This window comes from Ruditapes philippinarum, unplaced genomic scaffold (genome assembly GCF_026571515.1).
Source record: "Ruditapes philippinarum isolate M1 unplaced genomic scaffold, ASM2657151v2 ctg11266_1_1_1_1, whole genome shotgun sequence".
NCBI lineage: Eukaryota > Metazoa > Mollusca > Bivalvia > Venerida > Veneridae > Ruditapes > Ruditapes philippinarum.
Window position 1 is genome coordinate 1 of NW_026862757.1, and position 27,946 is coordinate 27,946.

The following is a 27,946-nucleotide window of genomic DNA, read 5'->3' on the forward strand; positions in this document are numbered from 1 at the left end:
AAAGGAGAAGATTAGCCCGTATAATATACCCCTCCATGATTATTAGTAGAATTATGTACCGAATTTACTTATTTCGTAGATATAGATGAATGTTCTTCCGACCCTTGCAAGAACGGTGGCACCTGTGAGGATCTTGTCAATGGATATGAATGTACATGTGTTGCCGGATATGACGGAACTACATGTGATAATAGTAAGAAATACTTTCAGTGTTTTTAAGAAATTAAATAATACACTGAATTTCAATTGATTATTTGCAATTTTGCGGAAATCGATGATTAATATTATTATTAAAAGATGATTAACGGCGTATGTACGCCTTTTATTTAATACTTGCTTACGCCGTTGGTATCTTAAAGAAGTGATTGTTCGTTAATTTGTAAATGAATTTATAATGATTTCTAAAATATGTATGTCAAAATAAAACTTTTACTATAAGATTCTATATGATTTAAAAACGAAATGTGTTCACAGATATCGATGAATGTTTAAACAATCCATGCAAAAATGGAGCTACATGTACGGATCTTGTTAATAGATATGAATGTGAATGTGTGCCGGGTTACGACGGAAATGAGTGTAATAATGGTGAGAATGTATTTCTGATTATTATTAGACTTATGAGTAATATCGGTATTCGATTAAATTGGCGTAAACAATTTAATATCTGATCCTGTTTCATTCATAGAATTTAACGATTATCAATTTTTTCATCTTCGTTTGTAGATTTCTTGAACCTTAATATATTTGATTATATATAAATAGATAGAGATTACTATTATCTGTAAGATATCAATGACTGCTCTTTTCGTTGTTACAGGAATAGTAGGACTAATAAATACGTACTTAAAAGATTGTTTAATCATTTTTATCATAAATTAAAAAGCAAGCTTATCAAGCTTATTATCACTCTTAAATATTTGTCTCTACTTTCAAATAACATTGTCATACATTAATTGCAATTATGTAAAGATTTTACGATTCTGAAATACTAAATATTTAATCTTTTGCATCATATGACGAATCTTCCCATGTCATTGGCAGATATCAACGAATGCTCAACCGATCCATGTCAAAATGGTGGTACCTGTAAGGATCTAGTTAATGCATATGAATGTGAATGTGTTGCTGGATACGATGGCAAAAATTGCGATAATGGTAAGAATGAAGTATGAACAAATGCTGAGCAAGTTATAAGAAAAGAGAAATGGCATTACAACATTTCATAAATCAATAAGCAAAAACAGCAATTTCGATTTTTTAATGTCTGTCCAATCATGTGGCAACAATTTTGCATATGGGTGACATTGCTTTGGAGGTATTATCTCTTTACGGAACTGATTTAAGCATTTTAATCAATTTTAGATTCGGTGAAAAGGCTACATAATTCCATAACTTCTCTAGGTATATTTTCTCGTTCTAACAACATAATCATCTTGTGGTTCGATCCGTTTAGGTAAATTAGAAAAGCTCATTTCGGATCTGCGCTACCGTACATAAGTTCAAACTAAGATTTCGGTATAAAATATACGGTTTAGTAACCATGTATTTACAAAATAGGTTACAAATGCACTTTTTCTCGAAACACGTGGATTTACTCAAGCGCATGCTTGTGTCTTGGGGGAAACCTGATATCTTGCTCCGTCAGTAAACTGAAAAGTTGCATATAAGCTATGTTTTTCTTACTTCATTCTAGAAATAATCTATTTTCTAGTTTCATTACAATACATTTTGTGTGAAATTGTGAATACTGTTTAAGCTAGTGGTGGGTGCGTATGAGATTTTTAAAATACCAAAATACCCCAAATCTCTCAGCACGTTTCATAATTTCCCTACCTTATATCTTGAGACTGAACTATAGCGATTAAGGAAGAGAATCTTATTTTCCTTTACCTTTTATATTGCTCAACAGAAATAAACGAGAGTTATAATAAAACTAATTATTCATATATTAAACTAACTGGTATTTGAAAAGTAAGACCGATGTCCTTCTGAACTTGTTCCACAATTTGTCAATTTGACAGATACAAAAAGTAAATTTTATCATATTTTTCACAGATATAGATGAATGTTCGAGCCACCCATGCAATAATGGTGCTACATGTACTGATCTTGTCAATAGTTACAAATGCACATGTGTGTCTGGATACGATGGGGCGGACTGTGATAATGGTGAGAAATGAAATATAACAAACCCAGGTTTAGAGAGATCATGTTTATACTGTATATAGCTATAAACAGCGGCAAAAGATCCCGATCACGATTTATTCATAATTCAATTGGCCTTAACGAGCTATGTTCTATTTTAATTAAATAAAATGATTTAAGTAGGTAAGTTTAATTATTTTTTGAAATACTGATGTGATATGCGCGGGATAAAATGTTATCACCATCACCGTGGCCACGGAGATCTTTCAATGAAAACAAGTTAAAATACCTGTTTAAATATATTATTGTTTATTCAAATTCGGCTTGTCATGAATGTAATCAGTGGTTCGATACAATTGAATAAGTTTTCTGCTCATCAGGAAGATGTATAGATCAGTTTCTTACAATGAAATGGAGATTATGAGTTGAGCGGACTCAAACGTGGAGTTTTATAGACACTTACTTCAAATCATGACGTTTTATTCTAAAATAGAAATAAAATGAAGTAAAAAAAGTAATGCATTCTTTGATTAATCATGTTTCCCAATAGATATTAATGACTGCGCTCCTGACCCTTGCAAGAACGGTGGTACCTGTAAGGATCTTGTAAACAAATACGAATGTACATGTGCTGCTGGATACGATGGAATTGTGACAATGGTAAGATTCAGAATAAAGACAAATACGTCTTTTTCATAGTATGATTGATGGTTGAGTTTAATATTGGATAAATACGCATTGACCTGAAATCAAGCATTACTAATGTTCCTTATTTCTGTTAAACAAAAACGTACGATATTAACAGTATAGACATGTACATAGTATATCAAGTATTGCATTTTCTTGCAATCTTTAACATACAAAAGTTTTTTATTTAAGTGGACAATTTTTATTACTTGCAAAACTGATCATTTATCACCTATTTTACATCCCTTCCTTCCGATTTTACAAAATTCGGTCTTCGTTTGGTACCGTTTAGATATAAATAAATGTTTCAGCGACCCTTGTAAAAACGGTGCTTGTTGTAAGAATCTTGTAAATGGATACGAATGCACATGTGCGTCTGGATATGATGGAGCAAACTGCTATACTAGTAGTAATAATAATAACGCGTAACGCAACTTCAGTTCAGAGAGTTTCATTAGAAGAAAATAACATGATTATCTGATGTTAATGCATTGTTTATACTTTTATCAAAACAGGTATGTCACTTTTGTTTGAAAAGTATGTCATTCTTTACTTTTTCACTTTTTTGCAAATAAATTAAAATACAAGTTTCTAAACACAAACACATTATGCTTCAGATATAAATGAATGTTCAAGCAATCCCATGCATGAATGGCGCTACCTGTTATGATCCTTGTCCAAATGAAATATAAAATGTACATGTGTGTAGGATACGATGGCAATAATTGTGAAAAATGGTGAGGAATAAAACATTCGCTGGGCAACAGATGTCCTTATTTTTTTTAAGCAATAAAACGACAATTTTTATTATTTTACAGATTATATTTTACTTAATAAATTATTTAATACACTTTGCCTAAAAAAATATTTATGCCTAAATTTGATATTTTGAAAAAACAAACTGATATTACTGTCAGTCCCCTTTTGGAAGGTAAGATGAACATCTTTTGAATACACACATAGACATATGTTAGCGTTTTAACTAACCTACTGCAGGTATCACAGTATCATGTATGATTACATAGTAAATGATTAAAGCACTGGCAGTGTTTATCAGAATAAAACTAAATTAAATTTTTGACAAGTAATAGGGAATTCCAGCTTCCCTCAAAAATTTGTTTATTATATATCTAATATAATTAGATATATTCAGAAAGGAAGTAACGTAGATTTTAATAAATTTCTGAATAAAATAGCTTACTCAAAAAATGAAGCATAGTATAAATCTTTAATGTTTATAGAAAAGGTATACAAAGAACATGCTTTTAACCTTTGTGACATTGTTTTAGCATTTATTAATTGTAAGATATCAAAATGATTGATTGTTCTTCTGACCCTTGCAAGAATGAAGGTACCTGTAAGGTTTTGTAAACAGGTATGAATGTTTTGTGCTGCTTGGGTATGACGGATCAATTGTGATAATGGCAAGTATTTTTTTTATTCAGATATAAGGTATAACAATTTTAAAAAGATATATTATCTTTTTTTTTAGAAAAATGCTTTGTTTAAGAAATATATTGAAAATCTTGTAAATTATTCCAGAATAATGTCTAATTTAAATAAGCAAAAAGTATAAACTATGTTTGACAAGCTTCATTCCTTATGACTTGTAATATTGATTTGAATATTTCTATACTTGTATCATAGTTTGGGGCATACTGTTGAAATTATGTCAGAGTTAAAGTTGTTATAAATATGACATGCACAGTGCGTTATTTGGAGTGCAGGTATAAGTAAAGACCGCACGTCCAGAACATGTCAATTGATCTGACTAAATTTTGCTGGGGTTTACTTATTGTGATGGCAGAGAAGGGGAAAGCGATAGAATACTCATAAATCAGCATGCTCGATTTATAAGTTTACTTTTTTTGGGGGGTTTCTTATTGTGACAAGAGGTAACGTTTTTTTATAGAAAGAACATCAAAACACTCGGCAATTCTGTAACGCTTCCCTCGACCCAAATCAATAGACATCGTGGTTTTGATGCTCTTTTTATAACAAAGCAAGTTTCTATCGATTAGATTGTATTAATGCATAATGTGGATTACCTGTGTGTGTATATCAAATTTTGTGAGGCATAATTTCTTAAGAGCGTTTTAGATTATTTTAATTATATGTTTTCTATAAAAAATTATTTAAGAAAAAAATTAATCAAACAAATGTTATGGCACATTTGATATCACTCGTGGATTGGATTGAAATGCGTGTACGTGTAATTTTTGTAAATGAGTGAAAAATTGAGACCCGGTATATATAATTTCAATACAAATAAATGTTGTATGGATCTTTTTTAATTAATTGTAGCAGATATCAACGATGTGCATAAATCCGTGTGCAATGGTGGAAGATGTGTAAAGATCTAATATGGATATGTAAATTGTATAATGTGATCAGGATATGGAGGATCCATTGTGAAAACGTGAGTTTTGTTCATAATTTCTTATTACACGTTGATATATGGACAATAATTAAGTATTTTAACTATATGTTTATGTTTTGTCCATAATCTTTAATGTATGCATACTGAATGTGCTATTGTTATTCAGGTAAGTCGCGGAAAAGAAGAATGTGAATTTGAACGCTTGGTCTTTGTTTAATTATTTCTATGATGCATGTTTTGAATTTGGTATTATTATAATGATTTGACTTGTATGTTGTGAAATTTAGGAAGGTGTTAACTAAGAAGAAAGATGAATTTCTTTTATTATTTCAAACAGATGTAGAGAGGTTACCAATCCATGCAGAGAACGGGGGATAATGTAAAGATTTTTCAATGGATATGAATGTTGTGTCGTTGGATATGATGGAAGTGACTGTGGCCCATGGTGAGATGGAGCGTAAATTGTGTTAAGTTGTGTTCTATATCGTTCTTTTAGTATATTTACTTCGGAGATTATGTAAGAATTGTATCTGAATGACAGTCATGGACGAATGTGGTTGTAGTTACATCTTATGTAAAAGCTGGATGATTCTCAATTTTTTTGTACTGCTGCATGTCATTTGATTATTGTAGACAAATCTCGATGATAAGGTTACTTTTTTCGCATTCATATAGTGTTTATTTTCAAAGTATATAGAATGAAGTCAAAAATAAGTTTGTGAAATTACATTACAAGGTTTTAATTAGCAGAACGATGTAACATGTTTTTGTTCTGTTTTTAACTTTTTACATTGCTTTGTAAAGTGCTTGAAAAGGTTTAGACTTATGAACTTGGTAGTTTCGGTTTCTTATTGAATATTGTATTTTACTCTACAGGATTATTGAAGCTGCTTTTTAATTTGTCTATTTGACGTCTAATTGTGATATGATCAGGCTTCATACTCTGAGTTCCTTTCAAATTCCATTCTGCTTAGTTCCGCCTAAAGCTTTCTTTACTTTATTAATACCATACGCGCTTCTAAGGAGCGAAAGTGGTTGCTTGAATGGTTCCATGTTAACAGCTGCGGATGTGTTTTCTAAATCAAAATTTGCCCATTTTCAGGTCTTAATGTTGAATTCTGCTTAAGCAATGCGAAGGGGCGTGGACGGTATATCTATAAGATTTGCACGACTGTTATAAGTAATAGAAAGTAAAGCTTTAAGTCTATGTTTCATATACTGGCTTTACAGTTTTCGTTTCGATACCCAGGCGAGTCAGCATTCACTTAATGCACTTCTGGGTTAAGAAATAATCCCTGCTATTTACCTGAGGTGTAATAGTTAAGGCATAAGTTAATTATTTGTTTGCTCACGAGGAAATTAGCAATGTCTTGATAGATTTGAACGCCGGTGATGATTTGACCTGTATGCGATTTCCATAAGATATACATAATAGGATTAATTTGTAAGATGGAAAACACATGTAATGTATGTGCTTTTAGATAGCATCTTTTGTACATTGTTAAGAGTTGCTAAGACTTAATTTGTCCTAACCAGCTGTGGGTTTTTTCGTTAGGGATTTTACTTTGACTTATTTTATTTGGGAAGTTTTTTCACTTAACCCGAAAATGAATTGATGCATCGCAGGGTACAATGAATAAAATGCCTACGACCTTAAGCGAGTATCACGGTCACTTTAAAATCATTAGACGAAGCGATATATTTAGAAATGTCGAATTAAGGAAAACAGTCAAGGAATACCTTCGTACCATTAGAATTATTATCAAATAATGTTATATAATTTCTAGAATATTAACGAATGTCACAAACTATGTAACAATAACGAGATGTAGGGAGGGATCAACATAGTTAATGCAGCTTGCTTGCTGGTTTGTAAGGAACAGAAGTGAAATAAGTAGCTTAATTTCCACCAGTAATTTGTTTAGTATGATCGGTTTCACACAGTGATACAGAAAAATGTCATTCCAATTTTAATAGTGTTTTGTCAATAGTGTCATGAGCTTTTTGACTATGTAAGAACATCAAAAATGTATGCCATTAGTTCATATGACTTGTAAAACATATCGTGCTTTGTTTCACAAAGACAAAAAGAATCTATAGTCGTAAACATTAAACGAAATTTTGTCTTTGCTGTATTTCCTTCTTATGAAGTATTAACGAGAAGAATCTTGATTTGTAGTTGGATGTAAGATATATTTAGAAAATAATTGAATGTTATTTTGAAAATATTTTTAAAACACTTTAAGTATATAATTCGATTAATACAATTGGCATGTTAATGATGGTAGCTGTCAAGATGCGTTGTAAACCGGATACACGTGTAGGCATGTGTGGCTGGTTCTTTGGTGTTAATTGCTCAACAAGCAGGTAGCGTGTGGTTTTTTTCAGTGTTTCAAATAAGGAAACAATAGTGCATTTTTTATTCTGAATATGAATTGCTATTTTGTCTTTAGTTAAGTTTAACAATGTTGTATTATAATATACTCTTTATAGTCGTCGCGGACAAGTAATTGTTAATCTGCAATAATTAAATGAAGCAAGTCACCATATAAAAGCTGAGAGCCGATTTCCGTTAACTGAATTATCGCAAGAACCACATGGTATTTTTCAATATGAAGGTTTGTTTTACTGTGTTTTTATGGCTCGTCACTATTTCATAAATGCTTTACATATCAGTATGGCAAGGCATAGTCAGCTGATTCCTAAAGGATATGCTATATAGTCAAAATATATTAATCATGCAATCATATATAAGAGTTCCACCAAGAAATTTTTTTTTTTTGTTTTTTTTTTTGCAAATTGTCGCAAATTAGGGGCAGGTTTAAATATCTCTTAAATACAAAATTAATTTTAATGTAATAATATCTAAAAAAAAAAATCTGGCTATTATTCATTGGAATAATTTTATAGTATTTGACAGATATCAATGAATGTCTGAAGTAACGCGTGGCGAGAATAAAGGACGTGTGATGGCGGATATAAGTAAATGGAGAGGATAAATGCCATTGTATTGATATGGATTTTGAGGGTATAGATAACTGTGAAATAGGTGGGATTTTTCTTTCTATGTAAGACATTAAGTGGTATTGTTATGACATGCTTTGAAAGATGTGTCTATGTTCTGAAGGGAATGAAGATCTATAAATGAAAAAAAGATTAAACTGGGAAATGAAGTGCATATTTCTTTATAGTTGAACAGATTTTACACAAATGCTGACGCATGCTGTGCAGAATTTATGTAGTAACTACGCACAGGGGAAGGGGATACGTATCTCTGTTTGCTTAATTTTTGATTTATTGCCCTTATGTTCATTTTTAACTTTGAACACTGTGCCGGACATAGCTTTAAAAGTATACGAAAGATATGAAAAGACACTTTGTAGGATTGACATAGGGTCTCAATTGTGTAGATGTTACAGTGGGCAAAAGAGGCGCATAACTCTGGCTTGCCCATTTATTTTGGAGTTTTTGCGCCTTTGTAATATTTCTTTACTTTAGAACTTTGTCCGCGGACATTGCTAATGAAACTATTAGAGGGTATTCAAACAAGAAACTTAGTCGGTAGATAGATCATCATTGAGTAGGTAGCTAATTTGGAATTTTTGCATTTTGAACTTTGTCGGGACGTAATCAAGAACTAATAAAGGTATAGATTGTTCTGTGTTTAAACGTATTCGGGGAGAATCACATAGGTTTGCAAGGGGGGGCGGCTTTGTTTGCATAGATTGATTGTGAGTTTTATGATATTCTACATTTCTTTAACCGTTTGATAACAGATGTCAACGAATGCTCGAGTAACCCGTGTAAAAATAGGTGGTACGTGTAGATCTTGTAAACAAATACGAAATGTACATGTGTTGCTGGGGTATAACGGACTAACTGTGATCATTGGTGGAGGAGGACGCTTTTTGTTTTTAGTGTATATAAATCTTTCTGTTTCTATAAATGACATTTATTACATCATTTTATCAAATAATACTACGTAAAATCGTGTCACTCAAAAAAAGTACATGCAATAGATTGAGGTAATCTATGAGATTTTTGAACCTTTCTATAATTGCCTCATTAGCGTCAAAGGCAGTACATTGTTTTACAATGCCGCAACATTATTGCATGAAGTAGGAGACACAAGTTATCACAGTTTAGAAAATAAGAATCAACCTGCACTTCTTTAAATAGGAATATGCGTATCATTTCACTTTTTTGAAACTATATTAATATTACATTGATACACAGCTTACTCCTTTATCTTAAACAGATATCAACGAATGCTCGAGTAACCCGTGCAAAAATGGTGGTGCGTGTAAAGATCTTGTTAACAAATACGAATGTACATGCGTTGCTGGGTACAACGGCCCTAACTGTGACATTGGTAAGTAAAATTATTTGTAGAGCATATTGAATATAACTTTTTCCGAAGATAAAATATTTCTACATTTCTTACATAAATAACATCAATGTATCTACCCGGTGGCGTACCTTTTAAATGTCTACATAGGATTTCTGATTTTATGTACGTATGTCCTCCTTTTCTTACAAACTTGCTATTGTTTTATGGGGAAATAGATATGCTCATGATATAACATCATAGCATTATCAATATAACATATGATGTTTGTTTGTTACTACAGTTAATATAACAAACATTAACCAGTTCTTCCCCCAGTATGAAACGACTTGTTTTGATAAAAACTGGAGATTTGTTATTATTGTGACATTTTTCTAGACATTACTATATCCTTTATTTTATACAGATATCAACGAATGCTCGAGCAATCCTTGCAAGAATGGTGGAATCTGTAAGGATCTTGTAAACGAATATGAATGTACATGTGTTGCTGGATATGACGGAATGAACTGTGAAAATGGTATGTTGTTAATAAAATAGATCACTCGTAACTTTCTCATCAATTAGAAGTGCAGAACAAAGTAAAATAAATAAGACATGTTTCCTTATCTCAGGCATTCTTAACTATCGTCATCATTCATTTTCGTCAAAGGTAATTTTTTCTTTATAATGTCATAATATTACGGTATGAAACAGAAGACAATATTTTATAACAGTTAACAACAAAAACATAAATCTGCACTTATTTCATTAGGAAATGACGCATTATTTCACATTGATCTTGATGAAACTAGATTAATATCACATTGGTATCTACCCGGTGGCGTGTCTTTTAAATGTCTACATAAGATTTCTGATTTTATGTACGAATGTTTTCCTTTTCTAACAAATTTGCTATTGTTTCATGGGGAAATGGATATACTCATATTACATTATATCATTATCAGTATAACATCTAATGTTTCGTTGTTTCTACAGTTAATGTAACAAACATTAACCTGTTCTTCCCCAAATATGAAACGACCCATTAATTCTTTTATTTCTGATAAAAACTAGAGATTTGTTATTTTTGTGACATTTTTTATACATTACTATATCCTTTATTTTAAACAGATATCAATGAATGCTCGAGCAATCCTTGCAAGAATGGTGGAATATGTAAGGATCTTGTAAACGAATATGAATGTACATGTGTTGCTGGATATGACGGAATGAACTGTGAAAATGGTATGTTAGTATTTAATTTACTTGTCATATTTACCTTTATATTCTTAATAAATTTTATTCTCAAGTAAAGTAAAAACAATCTTGACTATCTTCTCAATGAGTAATATCGTATCAATAGGCAGTAAAAAGTAAGATGAAATCACATTTTTCCACACTCAGCCATTCTTAATTTCAAAATATTGCAAATCATTTGAAACAGATATAAATGAATGCTTGAGTAACCCGTGCAAACATGGTAGTACATGTAAAGATCTTGTAAACAAATACGAATGTACATGCGTTGCTGGGTATAACGGACTTAACTGTAACATTGGTGAGAAAATGCTTTTTTTAATCTGTCTTTATAATTACATAACTAGTATAAAATACCCTTTATCGTGTTATTGGAAATAGTACAGCAAATTGATTGAGGTAATTGAATGGAGACTTCTGATCATTTTTGTTATCCTTAACCTTCTTTGTTATTGTTTCATTAGTTCCCAAAAGGCAAATTTTATTTATAATGTCATAAATTTACGGTATGAAACAGGAGACAATATTATATAAGAGTTAACAAATGAACATAAAACTGCACTTATTTCATTTAGGAAATGACGCATTATTTCACATTTGTCTTGATTGAAACTAGATTAATATCACAGGCTGGTACACAGCTATCTCTTTTATCTTAAACAGATGTAAACGAATGCTCGGTAACCCGTGTAAAAATGGCGCTGGCATGTAAAGATCTCGTAAACAAATACGAATGTACATGTGTTTGCTGGGTATAACGGAACCTAAACTGTGACACTGGTAAGAAAAAATATGTGTTAAGCACATTGAATATAACTCTCCCGAAGATAAATATATCTGCATTTCTTTACATAAATAACATCAAAATGTATCTACCCAGTGGCGGTGTCTTTTTAATGTCTACAGAAGATTTTTTGATTTATGTACGAATGTTTTCCTTTTCTAACAAACTTGCTATTGTTTCATGGGGAAAAGCATATACTCATATTACATTATTATCATTATCAGTATAACATCTAATGTTTCGTTGTTTACTACAGTTAATGTAACAAACATTAACCTGTTCTTCCCCAAATATGAAACGACTCTTTAAATTCTTTTATTTCTGATAAAACTGGAGATTTGTTATTATTGTGACATTTTCTAGGACATATACCTGATAGTCCTTTTTATTTTAAACAGATTTTCAATGAATGCTCGAGAATCCCCTTTCAAAAATTGGGGGAATAAAAGTTAAAAGGGTTTTTTGTTTTAAAACCCAAAAATGAATGTACCATGGTTTCTGGATATGGAAAGGAAAAGAACTGGGGAAAATGGGTTTTGTTTGGGAAATTTTAAAGATCAAAATTTATGCCAGCATAAATGTTGGAAAATTTAAATCCCCTCAAAGCCGGTGCTAGGGGGGGTGAAAGGGGTGTTTTTACTTAATTTTTTATTCTCATGTTCAGAAATTTAATTTAAACCGAGTTTTGGGAATTTTTATTTAATTTGTTGGGGTTTTAAAGCTTTCCGAGGGAAACACTTTTTTTTTCAGAATTTTGTACCCTTTACAAACAGGAAGGGGTTTAAAATGGGTGTGTGGCAGCCCGTAAAAAGGTTTTCCCCGTACTTTCATTTTAGTGTTGTTTAATTTTTTTCCCGGGTCCTTCGGATCATTGATTTTCCCCCAAAACTTTTTAAAATTTTTTGAATTGAGTTTTCCGGTTCAGCCGGGGGGCTAGGGGGGTTTAGGGGGGTTTTTTTACTTTTTCATTATTCTTCATGTACAGACTTTAATAAAACCCAGTCTTCTAATTTTTATTAATTTTTTTTGGGGGAAATTAAAGCTTCCGAGGGGTTTTAATTTTTTTTTTCCAGAATTTTGTACTTCACAAAAAGCAGGTGTCCAAATGCTTTTGTGGCAGCTGTAAAAAAATTTCCCCCGTACTTCACTTCAGTGTTTTTTAAAATTTTTCCCCGGTCCTTGGGATCATTGATTTCCCGCAACTATTAAGTGTTGAAAAATTTGAGTCCGGGCCCAAACCGGTTGCTAGGGGGCGTGAAGGGATTTTTCCTTATTCATTTTTTTCTCTATTTTTACAATTTAATCAAAACCGAAATCTGAAATTCTTTTTGTAATTTTTTTGGGATTAAATTCTTTCCCAGGGGAATTTAATTTGGGTTTTCCCGAATTTTTAAATTTTTTTACAAAATTTTTTTTCTGAAAATAAAAATAAAAAACAATGGGAAAATTTTACAAAACTCCCTTTTTTTTTTAAATTTTTTTTTGCTTTTAATTTTTAAATGAAATACCCATATATCGTCTTATAAAAATTAAATTTGAAAAATTTCAAAACGCAAAATTTTAAAAGTTTATTTTTGTTTTAAAAAAAATAATCAAACTTGAACTATCTTTTCAATGAAATAATATTTTTTTTTCAAAAGGCAGTAAAAAGTAAAAATGAAAAAACCCCATTTTTTTCCCCAAATTTAGCCATTCTTTAAATTTTAAAAAAATTTTCCAAACATTTAAAAAAGATATAAATGAATTTCTTTAGTAACCCCCGTGCCCAAAAAATGGTAAGCACATGTAAAAGACTTGGGAAAAATAAACGAATGTACATGGTTCTGGGGTTTTAACGGGCCCAAATGTTTAAATTTGTGAGAAAAATTTCTTTTTAAATTTTGTCCCTTTTAAAATTTTATTAAAATTAAAAATTAAAAATACCCTTTTAAACGTTTTTTATGGAATTTAAAAGCAAAATTTATTGAGGTAATTTAATGGGGGACTTCCCTCATTTTTTTTATCCTTAACCCTTTTTTTTTGTTATTGTTTTTAAAATTTGCTCCCCAAAGGGAAAAAATTTTTTTTTTAATGTTTATAAATTACGGTATGAAACAGGAAAACAAAATTTTATAAAGAGTTAAAAAAAAATTAACCAAAAAACTGCAAATTATTTTTATTTTGGGAAAAGACGCAATTTAAATTTTACATTTTTTTTTGATCAAATAGAATTTTAAACACACCTTTGGTTTTTTTCAGCTATCCTCTTTTTTTCTTTAAAAAAAAATGTAAAAAGAATTTCTTTGAGTAACCCCTGTAAAAAAAAGGCGCTGATGGGAAAGATCTCGTAAACAAATACGAATGTTTCATTTTTGCTGGGGTATAAAAACCCAACTGTGACCTTGGGGAAAAAAAAAAATTGTGTTAAGCCAAAATTAATATAACTCACCCCCAAGATAAATAATTCTGGGAAATTTTTTTACATAAATAAACCCTCAATGTATCCCACCCGTTTGGGGGTGTCTTTTAAAAGTCACAGAAAGATTTTTTATTTTTATGTACGAATGTTTTCCCCTTTTTTTAACAAACTTTTTATTGTTTTTAAAGGGGAAAAAGGATATCTCATATTAAAATTATTAAACATTAATCAAAATTAACATCTAATGTTTTCGTTGTTTTTTTAACAGTTTTTAAAGTAACCAAAAAATTAACCCCGTTCTTTCCCCCCAAAAAATGAAACGACTCCCTTTAAATTTTTTTTTTCTGATAAAAAACCCGGAGATTTTTTTTATTATTGTGACATTTTTTTTATACATAAATATAACTTTATTTTAAAAAGATATCAATGAAAGCTCGACAATTTTCCTTTTCAAAAACGGTTTGGGAAAATTTTAAAGGGTCTTGTAAAACGAATATGAAAAGTCATGTGTTTTTCTGGTTTTTGAAAGGAAAAAGAATTGTGAAAATGGTAGGGTTTGTATTTTTAAATTTTTTTTGGGCATATTTTTCCTTTAAAATTCCCTTTACAAATTTTATTCTGAAGTAAAGTTTAAAAAAAATGAAATTGTCTTTTTCTCCCTTTTTTTTTAATTTTTTTTTGCTGTCAATATTACTGGGAAAAATTTTATTTTTCGGTTTTTATAAAATTTTTTAGACAAACTTTTTATTGGGAAAACTAAATTTGTTTAAAGTTGTTCAAAGAAAAAAAGATCAATCTTTGGGCTATATTCTCAAAAGAGTTTAAAATCGTAAACAATAGGCAGTAAAATAAAAAGGGGGAAACAAATTTTTTTTTCCCCAAATTTTAAAAAAAATTCAAATTAATTTTTTTTAACCCGAATATAAATGAAAAGCTTTTTAGTAAAAACCCCTGCAAACAAAGGGGAGAAATTTTAAAGATCTTGTAAACAATACGAATTTTCACATGTTTGCTGGTATTAAAAGGAACCCAACTGTGAAAATGGGAAAGAAAAACAATATTTTTTTAAAGGGACATTGAAATTAAAAACCCCTTTTCCCAAGATAAAAATTAATTTGCATTTTTTTACAAAAAATTTAAAATAAATTTTTATTTTACCCGGTGGGGTTGTCTTTTAAAAGTTTATCATAAGATTTCTGAATTTTTTAAGTCGAATGTTTTTCCTTTTCTTTTAAAACAAATTTTCTATTGTTTCATGGGGGAAATAGATATCTCATATTTTTCATTTATTATATTATCAGTTTTAACATCTAATGTTTTTGTTTTAATACAGTTTTAAAGTAACAAACATTTAAAACCCGTTTTCCCCAAATATGAAACGGGCTCATTTAATTTTTTTTTTTCTGAAAAAACTGGAGATTTGTTTTTATTTGTGGCATTTTTCTGGCAATTTACTATATTCTTTATTTTAAACAGATATAATTTAATGCCGGCAATCCCTTGCAAAAAAGGTGGGAAATAAAGTAAGGATTTTTTAAACGAAAAAAATGTTACATGTGTTTGCTGGATATAAAAAGGAAAGAACTGTGAAAAAGGTTTGCATATATTTTTTTTACTTGTCATATTCACCCTTTTATTTTTGACAAAAATTTTATTCTGAAAGTAAATTAAAAACAAAAGGAAAATTGTTTTTTTTTAGTTTTTTAAAATTTTTTTAATTGGTGTTTTTCTGTTTTTTAATTTTTTACCCGAAATTTCTTTTATTTAATCGGTTTTTTAAATTTAAAATTAAAAATTGCCCCCAAATTTTCATTCGGGGAAAAATTTATAGTTTTTTTGTTGTTTTTATTTTAAAAAGTCATTTTCTTGGGGCTATCTTTATTAATGAGTTTTTAAAAATTTTGTATCCAAATTTTGCAAAATAAAAAGGGGATTTTAAATGGGGAAATCAAATTTTTCCCAAAAATTTCAAAAAAATTGCAAATCATTTTTGGAAAAAAAGATATTTAAATTTAAATGTTTGAGTAAACCCGTGAAACATTTTTAAGTAAAAAATTTTTAAAGATTTTTTTATTAAAAAATACGAAAATGGGGAATCGTTGCTGGGGGTATTAAAAGGACCTAAAATTTTTGGTAACTTGGGAGAAAACGCTTTTTTAAAATGTCTTTATAATTAAAATAAAACTCATTACGTTTAGGGAATGATGACCGGCGATCGAGTGTAGTGTTCAGAGGATTCACGTGATCACGAGGCAATCTATTTTTACGTAGTGTCATTTTAACGAATTGTAGTGTGGACAGTGGTGGAGATTATATAGTATTTATACAAATCTACTGGTTTAGTGTTCTCATAACTAAAACATTTTTTTGCTTCTCGTGTTTATGTGTGGTCTTATACATCATAGTCAGGTGACCTATATATTATAGTTTCTAATAATCATATTAGACAATGTAGGTAAAATAAACGCGCTATTTAATTACATGAGATCGACTTATTAGATATATTATAATAGATTTATTATAGGAATATTAGTTATGCTTGACAATTTTCATGAGTGAAACATAAAGCAAACTATCACTCTCTATACGTGACAGCAAAAAGTGTGTTAATTAAGTATATATACAATTTAGTTCTTATGAATACATATAACATAGCTCTATAAACCATCAAAGTAATTTGAATTTTTCACATTTTAATCAGCTATCTCCCTTTATTTTTTAATAGCAGTAAGGATGATATAAGCGAATGTTAGGAACAGCTATTTAGAACTCCGCGCGTCGTCAATAAAATGGTGCGTGGTGTAATTTCAGAGCATTGCTCAACAAGATGATTCTCTTGTATAATATACGTTAGGCGAATCCGTACATGTATTGTGCTCTCCATGGTGATCCTAACCTAAGGAAGTTAACTTCATTGCAAGGATAAGTGATTTGCGTGTGCGATCCATTTAAACTAGAAGACTAGTATAGTGGTTATATGATTTCACATAGATATACACGAGTTTATGTATATCTTTCTATTGTTCGTGGTTTGCGAAACATTTCACATGATATGTATCAAACGAATTCCAACTCTTTTTTAATACAGAGTGGTGATACTATGTCAAACATTTCATATATACAATTACTCATCAATACTCTTGCAATGTCGCTTGTGCTAGTCTTTGATATAACTTTGATCAACACATCATAAGATGGATATAAGAGATAGGAAAAGAAATTAGATAAAGTTTATATGAGAGTTTTAAACCCATGAAGAAATTTTATTGATAATGCATGACATGGTATATAATTGAGTGAATCTAAATTAAATTGACGCTCTAAGATGTGGCTGACTCCTTCAACTTGCTGCGCTGCTTAGACATGCTGCAGAGTTTGACTTGCTGCACTATTGGACATGCTGCAATATTGGCCTTGCTACAATATTGGACAAGCAACGCTCCTTAGACTTGCTGCAGCATAAGGCTTGCTGCAGTATTTGACTTGCTGCACTACTGGACTTGCTGCACTATTGGCCTTGCTGCTGTATTCAACTTGCTGCACTATTGTAATAGCTGAGCTCCTTGGATTTGCTGCAGTATAAGTCTTGCTGCAGTATTGTACTAGCTACGCTTCTTAGACTTGCTGCGATTCCTGGGAAGCGGACAGTTCTAAAACTTGCTACTTATCTGGGAACCGAACAGTTGCTAAGGCTCAACGTTTCACTAGAACGTCATCTTACTTATCAACCGTTGTCTGATGTACTTGTCTTAATGTACGACAATGAACTGTGGTCCTTCTGTATGATGTACTCCTTCCCATACAAGTATTTTTGGAACTTCATTATTCCATATATGATTGCTAAGAACTCTCTTTCTCGAATATAATAACTCCTCTCACGATCAAGTATTTTCTTGCTTGCAAAGGCAATAGGAAACAACTCTGCCTCGTATCTCTAAAATATTGCTGATTCATTTCCAGCATTTGACGCATCACACTGTAAAATGAATTCTTTTGAAAAGCAGTCAAAGATGGCTCATTGGGCTCATGGCGAGTTGCTTTTTAAATGTATTAAAAGCTTTTTCTTGCTCATCTCCCCATCGTATATTGTTCGGTAGGCCTTTCGTCGTTAAGTCTTTAGTTGTGCCGCAATCTCAGCAAACGATATTATAAATCTCCTGTAATACCAGGCAAGTCCTAAGAACGCTCTAACTTGTCTTTTAGTCTTTGGCACTTCTACTTCTTTGATTCTTGTAAGCTTTTACCTTTCCATTTGAACAATGCCATTTCCCACCATATGTCCTGTAAAGCCAATGTTGTTATATTTTATATAACACTTCGATGGTTTTATGGTAAGCTATCTTTATGCCAGTCGTCGGAGGAGCACCCGCAACATTGTCATATGTTCCGTCTAGGTTGTTGTCTGCCCTATCATTTTGTCAACACAGTTGTCAACATAATCACATCCTGACAATACATTCTGCATCATTCTGTTGAATGTAGTCCCAAAGTTAACAATGCCGAAAGGCATTTTCCAAAATTAATAATTCCCTCTATCCGTTGCAAATTCTGTAAATCTGCGACATTTTTCGGCAACTGGGATTTGCCAATAACCATTGCACAAGTCGATCTTGTTAAATAACTTAGCATTTTTCAGCTTTGCCATGATGTAATCTACGCTTGCGAATGGTTTGGTGTCAAATTTGGTGACAGTATTCAGTCTTCTAGAATCAATACAAAACCTATTAATTCCATCTTTTTTCTTGACTATGACTATTGATGCATTGTATTGTGACACAGATAGTTCAATCACATTAGCCTTTAGCATGTCTTGTATTTCGTTTTTTAAATCTTGTCTCTTAGCATGTGGTATAGGATACTGCTTCACTCTTACAGGATTCTTGTCTGTTAATATCACATGGTGCTCTATAAGTGGAGTTGTTCCTGTTCGCTCTCAAAGTGCTTCGCTAAACTGTTAATATTGATAGGTCTTGCTTCCTCTGTTCAGGAGTAAGTCCTTCGCTGATGTTGACATATTGGTATGTCTCTTCACTTGAGTAGTTTGGAAAGTCTTTCCTCATCCAATGCTCCATCAACGTTTCCTAAGATCTGACGTAACCATAATTCATGTGACGTAACATCGCTTTATTAAGAAGTTGGTTTAGGTCCATATCATTTAGACTCGAGGTCAATGTCACTTTATGTTGATCGTCAATTGAAAGACGGGAAAATTGTTTGTCATATTAAATCAAATTATGTCCCAAATAGTTTGTATTATTTTTTAATATGTCTGAATGGTACAGAAATGAATTTCTTTAATTCATGATATTGGTTCATAGCAACTAAGGATTTTTTATTACATTACCTCATCACAGCAGGTGACGATCATTTTACTTTTGACCTGTTTTAACTAAGTGATGTATTTCCCATGCGTTATATTTGGAATAATTCGTCCAAAGTATCACTGATTTCAATATGAAATTACAAAAATGTACAAAGGTAGCAAAGGTATAGAGACTGGGCGGACCGATGCTAGAATGCTCACGGAGACTGAAATTACTGTTTGATTGTATGATCAAAATAAAATTATTTATTTGGTAAATTTTCAATTGTTGTGATCGTGCAAAAGAAAGCCCTAGATAGGCGAACAGAGAGCTCAGTTTGTTTGTTTTTTCCTGTTTTCGGCATTTGTATTCCATTCGAAAGCTTGTAAATGAGTAAAAATTTCAATGTCCTCCTGAATAAGACAAAAAAGGAATGTTAAAATAGTATGATTACACTTATTACACGTCTGTTTGTTTTACACTTTGATATCTGATTAATATCTGGAAAGCATTAAAAACAGAAAAATTACTGGAAAATTGCAGACTCGGTTTGAGTCTGCACATGACGGATATTGAAAAGTTCAACATCCCTCAATTTCCCTAGCACCGGAGTACTCACCAGCTTGAGCGTTTCTCAATTTTCAACACTTAAAAGTGATAGAATCAATGATCCCGAAGGACAAGAAAAATATAAAAAGTCATATTTTTAATGATATCGTGTAACTCTAAATAATGTGCCAAATTATGACAAAAGTAGTAACTGTGCCTGCAAAATATTTGAAAACAAAACTGAGAAAATCTTGCTAAAAATATAGGATACTAATACACTTAAGTTATTCAACTCTTAGTGATCTGTAAAGTTGTTGTTATAATATAAACATTCATATCACAACTTTTAAAAAATAGCTATTGAACACTACGTGTGATGTTCCATTAGAAATCACTATTGGATCCAATATTATCAAATAAGCCTCGTTTTCATTTCAACAATAAAAACTAACGATATCAAATGCATATCTTACTCAAAGTAGACTCGGTTCAAAACTCGTAAGTTACAAAATTACAAACTGCCAAATGATAATGTGAAATAATGGGGTCATTATACTTTGTTGATAACAATATTGATTCTTTTGGACGCGTTTCTATATCAAACTCGACTGTGAATTGTTTTCAGTGGAATTTAGTACTGTACTGAACAAAGTATAATAGCCTCATAATCGAAGTTAAAAGTATTATTCTATCGTCGTCCCTTTGCAAAACATAAATCAAAATGTTTTATGTACATTTCTATATTACGACATAAACCCTCTCATTCAGATATTAATGAATGCTCGAGCAACCCCTGTAAAAATGGTGGAACATGTAAGGATCTTGTTAATAGATACGAATGTACATGTGTTGCTGGATTTGATGGCATAAACTGCAAAAATAGTAAGACTTCTTATTTTGATACACGATCAGAATATTGTGAACATTCGTAGAAAATGTCATATGTTTTTGTTTTGAATCTCTATATCTAATTTTCTACAACAAAAATATTAATTTAAAGTTAAATAAATATCTATTGGGAAAAAAACGTTAAAAAATAGGCAGATGTGCAAAACAGTAAAGTCCATTTAAAATCTTGTAGCCCTAATTTTACTAAACTGTATTCCTTAACAGATATAAATGAGTGTTCACCTGACCCATGTAAAAATGGTGGTACCTGTAAGGATCTTGTCAATGAATATAAATGTACATGTGTTGCTGGATATGACGGAAAGAATTGTGATATTAGTAAGTTTGCCCGTAATTAAAAAAAGAATATACGATAAGTTTAATTGTAATAATCGTCATATTCTTATTCGGATATTTAATGTAACACATGATTGAAAAAAAATGGATAAGTTAATATTTTGATACATGTATATATTATACGAATGAGTTCCCTGATTAGATTAGGGATTGTATTGAATTCATAGTTAAGCACAACCAACCAATCTTGCTAAATATGACTAGATATTTCCATCTACTAAATCCTAAAGATGCACCTTTTTAAATGTTTATATAAGTATGAGTAAGATTTATTTTACCATTTTATTTTGTATTAAAAATAATCAAACTATGATATTTTAAGATGTAAATGATTGTTCACCAAACCCCTGTAAGAATGGTGCTACGTGTCAGGATCTTGTCAATGGCTATAAATGTACATGTGTTGCTGGATATGACGGGACCGACTGTGAAAATGGTGAGACAGTTTTTTAATTTATTTAATCAGAACAACATATTTTTTGTAATGTAATTGTAAAAGTTTTTCCTTTCTTATGTTTACTTTTTACCATGTAATTTACTAACGTAACAGTCGTCTATGACTATGGCTGGTTTTTTTTCTTTGGGCACAAATTCCATAAGTAATTCAAATATTGATGAAACATATATAATGTATCAATTGTGTATACGTGTATTCTTATAAAATTATTCTTGGTTGAAAATGTGTATAGTGTTCTACGTTATTTAGTATGAATATTGATAAAATGAATAATAATACTTTGTTCTCGAACAATTAATTGTCTTCTTTATATAGTTATTTAATATCGGATATGTATCTCACAATATGCATCATTATCTATATATTGTTTTCTCCTGGTGTTTTGCAAATGATACTAAATACCATTACGATAATTATTTATTTCATTACAGATCTCCAATAACGTACCAATTTCACTTTCAGATGTGTTTCTTTTATTTTTTCTATATAATTTAAAGAAACGTATTTGAGGAGTTTAATTAAAGGATATTCTGTTTTCTGAACATATTCTATAAGTAACTATTTATACACAGATATAAATGATTGTTCCCCAAATCCATGATAGAATAGTAGTGTAAGAATATCTTTCATAATGGACCAATTTTCAGATTTTTGTTTTCTCTCTCTTTTTTTCAATATAATTTTAAGAAGTATGTGTTAGTATTTACAATAAAGGTTTTCCATTTGTTTTACCATATTTTATAATTCATTATCTATATATATACAGATATAAATGATTGCTCCCCAAATCCATGTAAGCATAGTGGAACATGTAAGGATCTTGTTAATGGATACGAATGTACATGTGCTTCTGGATATGATGGAACAAATTGTGACAATGGTAAAGAAAATCTGTATTATTTCATAAACAAAGATTTTTCAATAGTATTCATCAAATGTGTACATATAAACTCGCTTGAACCTTATTTTCAAAATATTTAAATACTTCTTAGTTTCAGACAAGCAAACACAATATTATATCAATTTATCTCATTTGTTTATTTATTGTTATATTATCTGTCCAATTCTGAATTTATTTTTAGTGCACCTATTCATGTAATGATTTAAATGATCTAATTTATCGTTTGGAATAAATAATTTTACGCTCAGATATAAATGATTGTTCACCAAACCCATGCCAGAATGGCGGATTATGTAAAGATCTCATCAATGGCTATGAATGTGAATGTGTTACTGGTTATAATGGACCTAATTGTGAAACTGGTAAAAATGGATTAAGTTATAAAATATCATTCATTCATTGGTATTGGGCGTAGAAATTTTATATTAAGATATTAAAAATATCTTGAAATATCTTAACATATGCAAGATTTTAAAGATATATAATATTGCTTAATTTTTTAGTTGATACATTCCATTTAATAAAAGTATTTATCACATACCCGTGCTGCTATTGCATCTCCGTAAAAAACGGTTTTGCACGGTTGTGCATATATTTTGACATGACGTCATTTACGTTGTACAACTATAGCATAAAGACTGGCTAATATTAAAGTTACACTTTAAGCGCGTCAATGAAACAAAAGATACCTTTATACTGTAAACGGTTCTTATTTCGATATGTGATAAATAGAATATTATATTCGTGGAGCTAGATTTATTGAACTTGTTGGGTAAAATAATATTGGTCTCAGCAGACACACGCATGTATATAATATCCTCTGCATCCCTGTGTTAACTTCGAAGTAAATATACTAAAGTTCGATGAATATATAGTTAAGTTCATAATAGATTTTGTTATTATGCACTTTTATTGTTTAGAAATCAAGACAACAACCAAATCACCTAATCAAAAATTGGCACGAGCTTCTGTCACCATGATATTTCCAGTCCAGTCAAATTTCAATGTTACAGATCCAAAATTAAAAGATGATGTAAAAAATCAGGTAATTATATTTAAAATTCATATTTTGCAATTATTTATAATTAGAGTATATTTCAACATCACTAAAACATTTTTATACAATACTTTTAATTAATTTTTTTTGCCTCTTAACACAAGACCCTTACTTTCTTATTCCCTTGCTTTTACAAACATTAATGTGTTCAGGTATTTATCATTTCATAACCTTAAGTTATATATGTGGTGGTTGCAGTTAGGGATTTAACATAATGTTGAACTCAGAGAATATATTTAAATACTGGCCATTCTTTGACGTTAACCAGTTTGAATTGCATTTCCTTTTCTTTGTATTGCTTAATTTGTATAGGCATTCTTTGAACATTCATTGAACTAACATAATAATCATTTGGTGTAGTGTTTGTTGAATGTCACATCTAACTCTGGTGTTATATATTGTTCTCGTGTCAATACATTTTGTTTTACTTCTAAATATTTTTATGTAGAGTACATGTACTGGAATGGTTTTCATTATTTTTATTATTTTTATTGTATACATGTTTTTTTATCTTTTACTATTTGTTGTTTTTGTACACTATTACGTTTTTTATAAATCATTGATTTGTTTGTTTCAGCTGACGACAATATACAGGGATAATATGGGAGAAACATTGAAAGATTTAGTAATAAAAAGCATAAGGTATTTTTTACAATATAATGACATGTTTCCGTCAATTCTTTACTGGTAATTCTTGTTTTTATTGTGCTAAGGCGTTGTCCGTCCGTCTGTCCGTCCATAGATATGACAACTCTTTAAGGATTTCAATGATTGTGTTTATACTTGGCATATAAGTATGTTATATCAAAATAAGTTAATTTTGATTTTGGCAGCAATCAACTTATTATTGGTTATAGAGTTTTGTCCCTTTTTAAGCAAATATTCAGCAAATTATAGTTTTCCGCAGGAATGTGTTTAAATTTAGCATATAAGTATATTATATCAAAACACAGGTTTTGAATTTGATAAAGAGTATATTAAATGAGTGTAGATCTTCTAAATGTATTTAACGAGTTGAGTAAAATCATATTATGCGAGCCTCTGACGAGCATGATAGTGTTTTAGTCAACGAGTTCAATAAATTTAGTATTAAATATACACGAATATAATTAAGAAATAATATATCCCAAACGGTGATTTTATCGCTTGGAGTTCGGATGCGAGGAATTATATCAAGAGGGCGAAGCCCGAGTGATATCATGATGCGCATCCGAACGACAGATAGTGATGTTATCAAGCGATAAAATCACCGATTTGGATTTATTATTTCGATTCTAACACGACATCAAAAGATAAATGCTGCCGTAACTGATATTAAGCTAAATTGTTCCTGACTTGTTTCCGTACTTATTTTCAGCGCGTCGCATTTTTTTAGTGATTACGTCACATGTATAATGATTACGTCACATGTCTAAATATAGAACGTCAACAGTGACTTTGTTGCATAATTACACACACTTTCGGTTCTTCCATGTTCAATAGGGAAAAGTGCAGGTCGTGTTAGATATTCTAATTATCACATATATAAAATAAGAACGATAAAATGTAAAAAAGAGTCATTTTTCATTGACGCGCTTGTAGTGTAATACTTACATTAGCTTTAGCGCAATTTGCGCAAATAACGTCATATAGTGCAATATTGTTTTTATTAAATCTCATTATTACACTCATGTGCCACGGTTTATCGGATAAATTTGCTGCAATAAAAATGTTTTAAAAGAGTAATCCCCTTTATGTACATTTTTTTCTCAAAATTATTGGTTTCAGTGGAATAACTTTTGAAGAATATCAATGACTGTGTTTGGCATGTGTTGTATGCCATGTTATGTTATGATTTTGATTTTCTCTGCAATTAATTCATTATAGGCAATGTTTTGCCAATTTTTATGCAAACAAGTAACATAAATTATCGTCTCTTTGCTTATATTTCACATATGACGGAAAAATCATCGTTTGTGCTACTTACAACAATACATTTGCTATCTATCTTAAAGGCATATTTTGTCCGTGAAACCTTCTTTACAAATTGACATCAAGCGTATATTGTCCCGCTTTAGCGGATCTCTTGTTCTATAATGAAATCAGGTGAAGGAGTTTTCGGATTAAATTTATCCGGAAACACCCTGCGATACCTGATATCTGAATGAATAAATTATAGTTCTACTGTATAAGTATATCAAATTACTGTTTATTTCTCAGTAAAGGAAGTTTGGTGGTTGATTTTGAGTTGATTTATGCCAACGATACATCAGCTGCTTCAACTAAGATAACCGAGGTCAATATTGCTCTGCTAAGTGGGGGAGAAATCATAAAAGTATTAAATGAAACTGTTTCTGCAACGTCCTTAAAACTTAATGATGTAACAGGTAAGTGTTTTCATAGTGTTTATCCTTATTTGCTCTTTACCAGCGTCTGTTAAATATCATCGAAGATTCTAAGAATCACAAGTATTTACTGACTCCAAACTTTCATTTTAGCTTTTCGCACTCGTACTTCAAACAATATAGTTATCTAGTTAAAGTTAAAAAACACATAGCATAAATATTACTTATTCTTACATGTCATTTTGCCTTAAAAACATATTTTTATATGATTATTTTCATTTAATTTTATAACCTATACAAGTATAAGTTACTCTATTAATTGTAAATTTTCTTTCAGTAACAAACATTTCATTATCAGATGATAAATATATATGTAAAATGTTTGAAGCCCTTAGTGGAATGTGCCCTTCAAATCAACATTGTTCTATAGTGGACAGACAACCATCTTGTGTGTAAGTATAGATTTCTTGATATAGCTTAGGTTATTGTTCCTTTTATTGTAATAATGATAAGATTTTAAATTTTAAACAGGATTTCCTAGCTAATTCATGGGTTTATTATATGTTTAATCACGGCCCATTATGCTGCAGAAATGATTTTTTTTATATTTTTTTAAAACCTTTTATTTTTTGTCAGGTTAAAGTTTCCAGAAAATTACTAAATGTCTATTTTTTTTCTAACTTTTTTCTGATCTTTTGCTTCTGTTGCCTTTAGATGATTAGTACAATTTTAGTTATTTAGGACAAGCATTTTGTATGGAAGCCAGAATACTACTTTGTATACAGTTTGCTACTTTTGTGACAAATAATTTTACATTTAGCGTTCCTTTCTTCATGTGAAAAACTGCTCAAATAATTTTTAAAAGTAATAAAACTCATATTTGCCCTTTCTAAAAAGGAAAAATAAATATTTGTATCTGAGGAATAATGTGCTATTAAGTTATTAATTTGCTTATTATATACAAATTAGTTATCATTTAGTGATTAACCTGTTCGTGCTCTGTCTTGTCCTGTCCTGTTTTTGTTTGGGGTCCACCTGGGCTCCTTGCCGCTGGTTCTTGTTGCTGGGTCATATGGGGGTTGCGTTCATTAAACGCCGCCTTTCCTTGTTGATCTTGTTTATCATATTTTATTACTCAACAATTCGCTGAAAGATGAGACAAAATATGAAGTGTGTCATGTCTGCACAGCATCATTACGTATTTGAACGTTGACAATTTGAACTATACTGGTTGTGTTTATTATTTCAGGTTGAATGAAGCAGAAGAAAGCAGTAAGTTATGAATTATATTACTAATCTTTACAAAAAGGACTGAAATTGTATGTTAAAAAAGTAATAACAACATAAAAATAGTTATATTTATGATAATGATGTAAAACCAAGGTAACTGTTTGGTATATATAAGACAGGTTTTATTGTTCGATAGGTCTAAGTTAGAAAGATTTTGTTAAATAGGTCTACGAAAATTATCTTATTGTTTGATAGATCTAAGACAGACCTAAGGAAAAATACAACAATTTTTGTATTTCTTGATATATCTAAAGATCTGAGAAAGGATATAAGAATTATTGTACTGTCTCGATAGGTCTAAAACAATTGCAAGACTTAGTTTTTATTGGATTGGTCTTAAAAAGTTCACATGATTTAGTTTATTGTTCAATATGTATAAGAAAATTTATAATAATTATTTTATTGTTAACAAGGTCGTCTATGAGAGCTTATAAAATGATTTTTTTGTTCGAAAGGTCTAAGAATAATTTTATTGTTTAATATTAGACAAAACAATACACCTCTTTTACATCGTACAAAAGCATAGACCAACTTAGGTCCTCAAACACAGTGAATTCTGAATCATTTCATATGTTGTGTTGTTATTTTGTTAATTTCCAGCTGACTTGATGCTTGTGATTGTTGTTGTTGTTTGTGCAATAGCTGCCCCAATCATCATTTTACTTGTTATCTGCCTGACAATTCGTAAGTTACGAAACAGTAACAAGTTGAAGCATAACAACCGCACAGATAAAAGTCATCCAGGGTAAGTCATATTTTCATTATTACAAAGCACAATTATCACCGAAACATGAATTAAATTCCAGAAATATCGGTAAGAGAATCTAAGGTTTGCT

The 27,946-nt window shown here is 30.5% G+C and overlaps 2 protein-coding genes across 9 annotated transcripts; both read left to right on the forward strand.

The window, feature by feature from the left end:
* Positions 1–79: 79 nt before the first annotated feature.
* Positions 80–10,029, forward strand: LOC132720113 (fibropellin-1-like; the record flags this gene model as incomplete). Its single annotated transcript, XM_060704099.1, has 7 exons — positions 80–193; positions 475–588; positions 1,045–1,158; positions 2,059–2,172; positions 2,699–2,808; positions 9,474–9,587; positions 9,970–10,029. Coding segments are annotated over 7 exons (740 nt in total), but the record flags the coding sequence as incomplete, so codon positions are not given.
* Positions 9,429–27,855, forward strand: LOC132720114 (fibropellin-1-like; the record flags this gene model as incomplete). 8 transcript variants are annotated; one of them, XM_060704100.1, is given in 15 exon segments in its annotated part: positions 9,429–9,587; positions 9,970–10,083; positions 10,677–10,790; positions 10,990–11,103; positions 20,605–20,718; positions 20,950–21,063; positions 21,404–21,517; positions 22,305–22,418; positions 22,688–22,801; positions 23,360–23,484; positions 24,074–24,138; positions 25,696–25,862; positions 26,158–26,272; positions 27,070–27,092; positions 27,711–27,855. In XM_060704100.1, coding segments are annotated over 14 exon segments (1,454 nt in total), but the record flags the coding sequence as incomplete, so codon positions are not given.
* Positions 27,856–27,946: the final 91 nt, after the last annotated feature.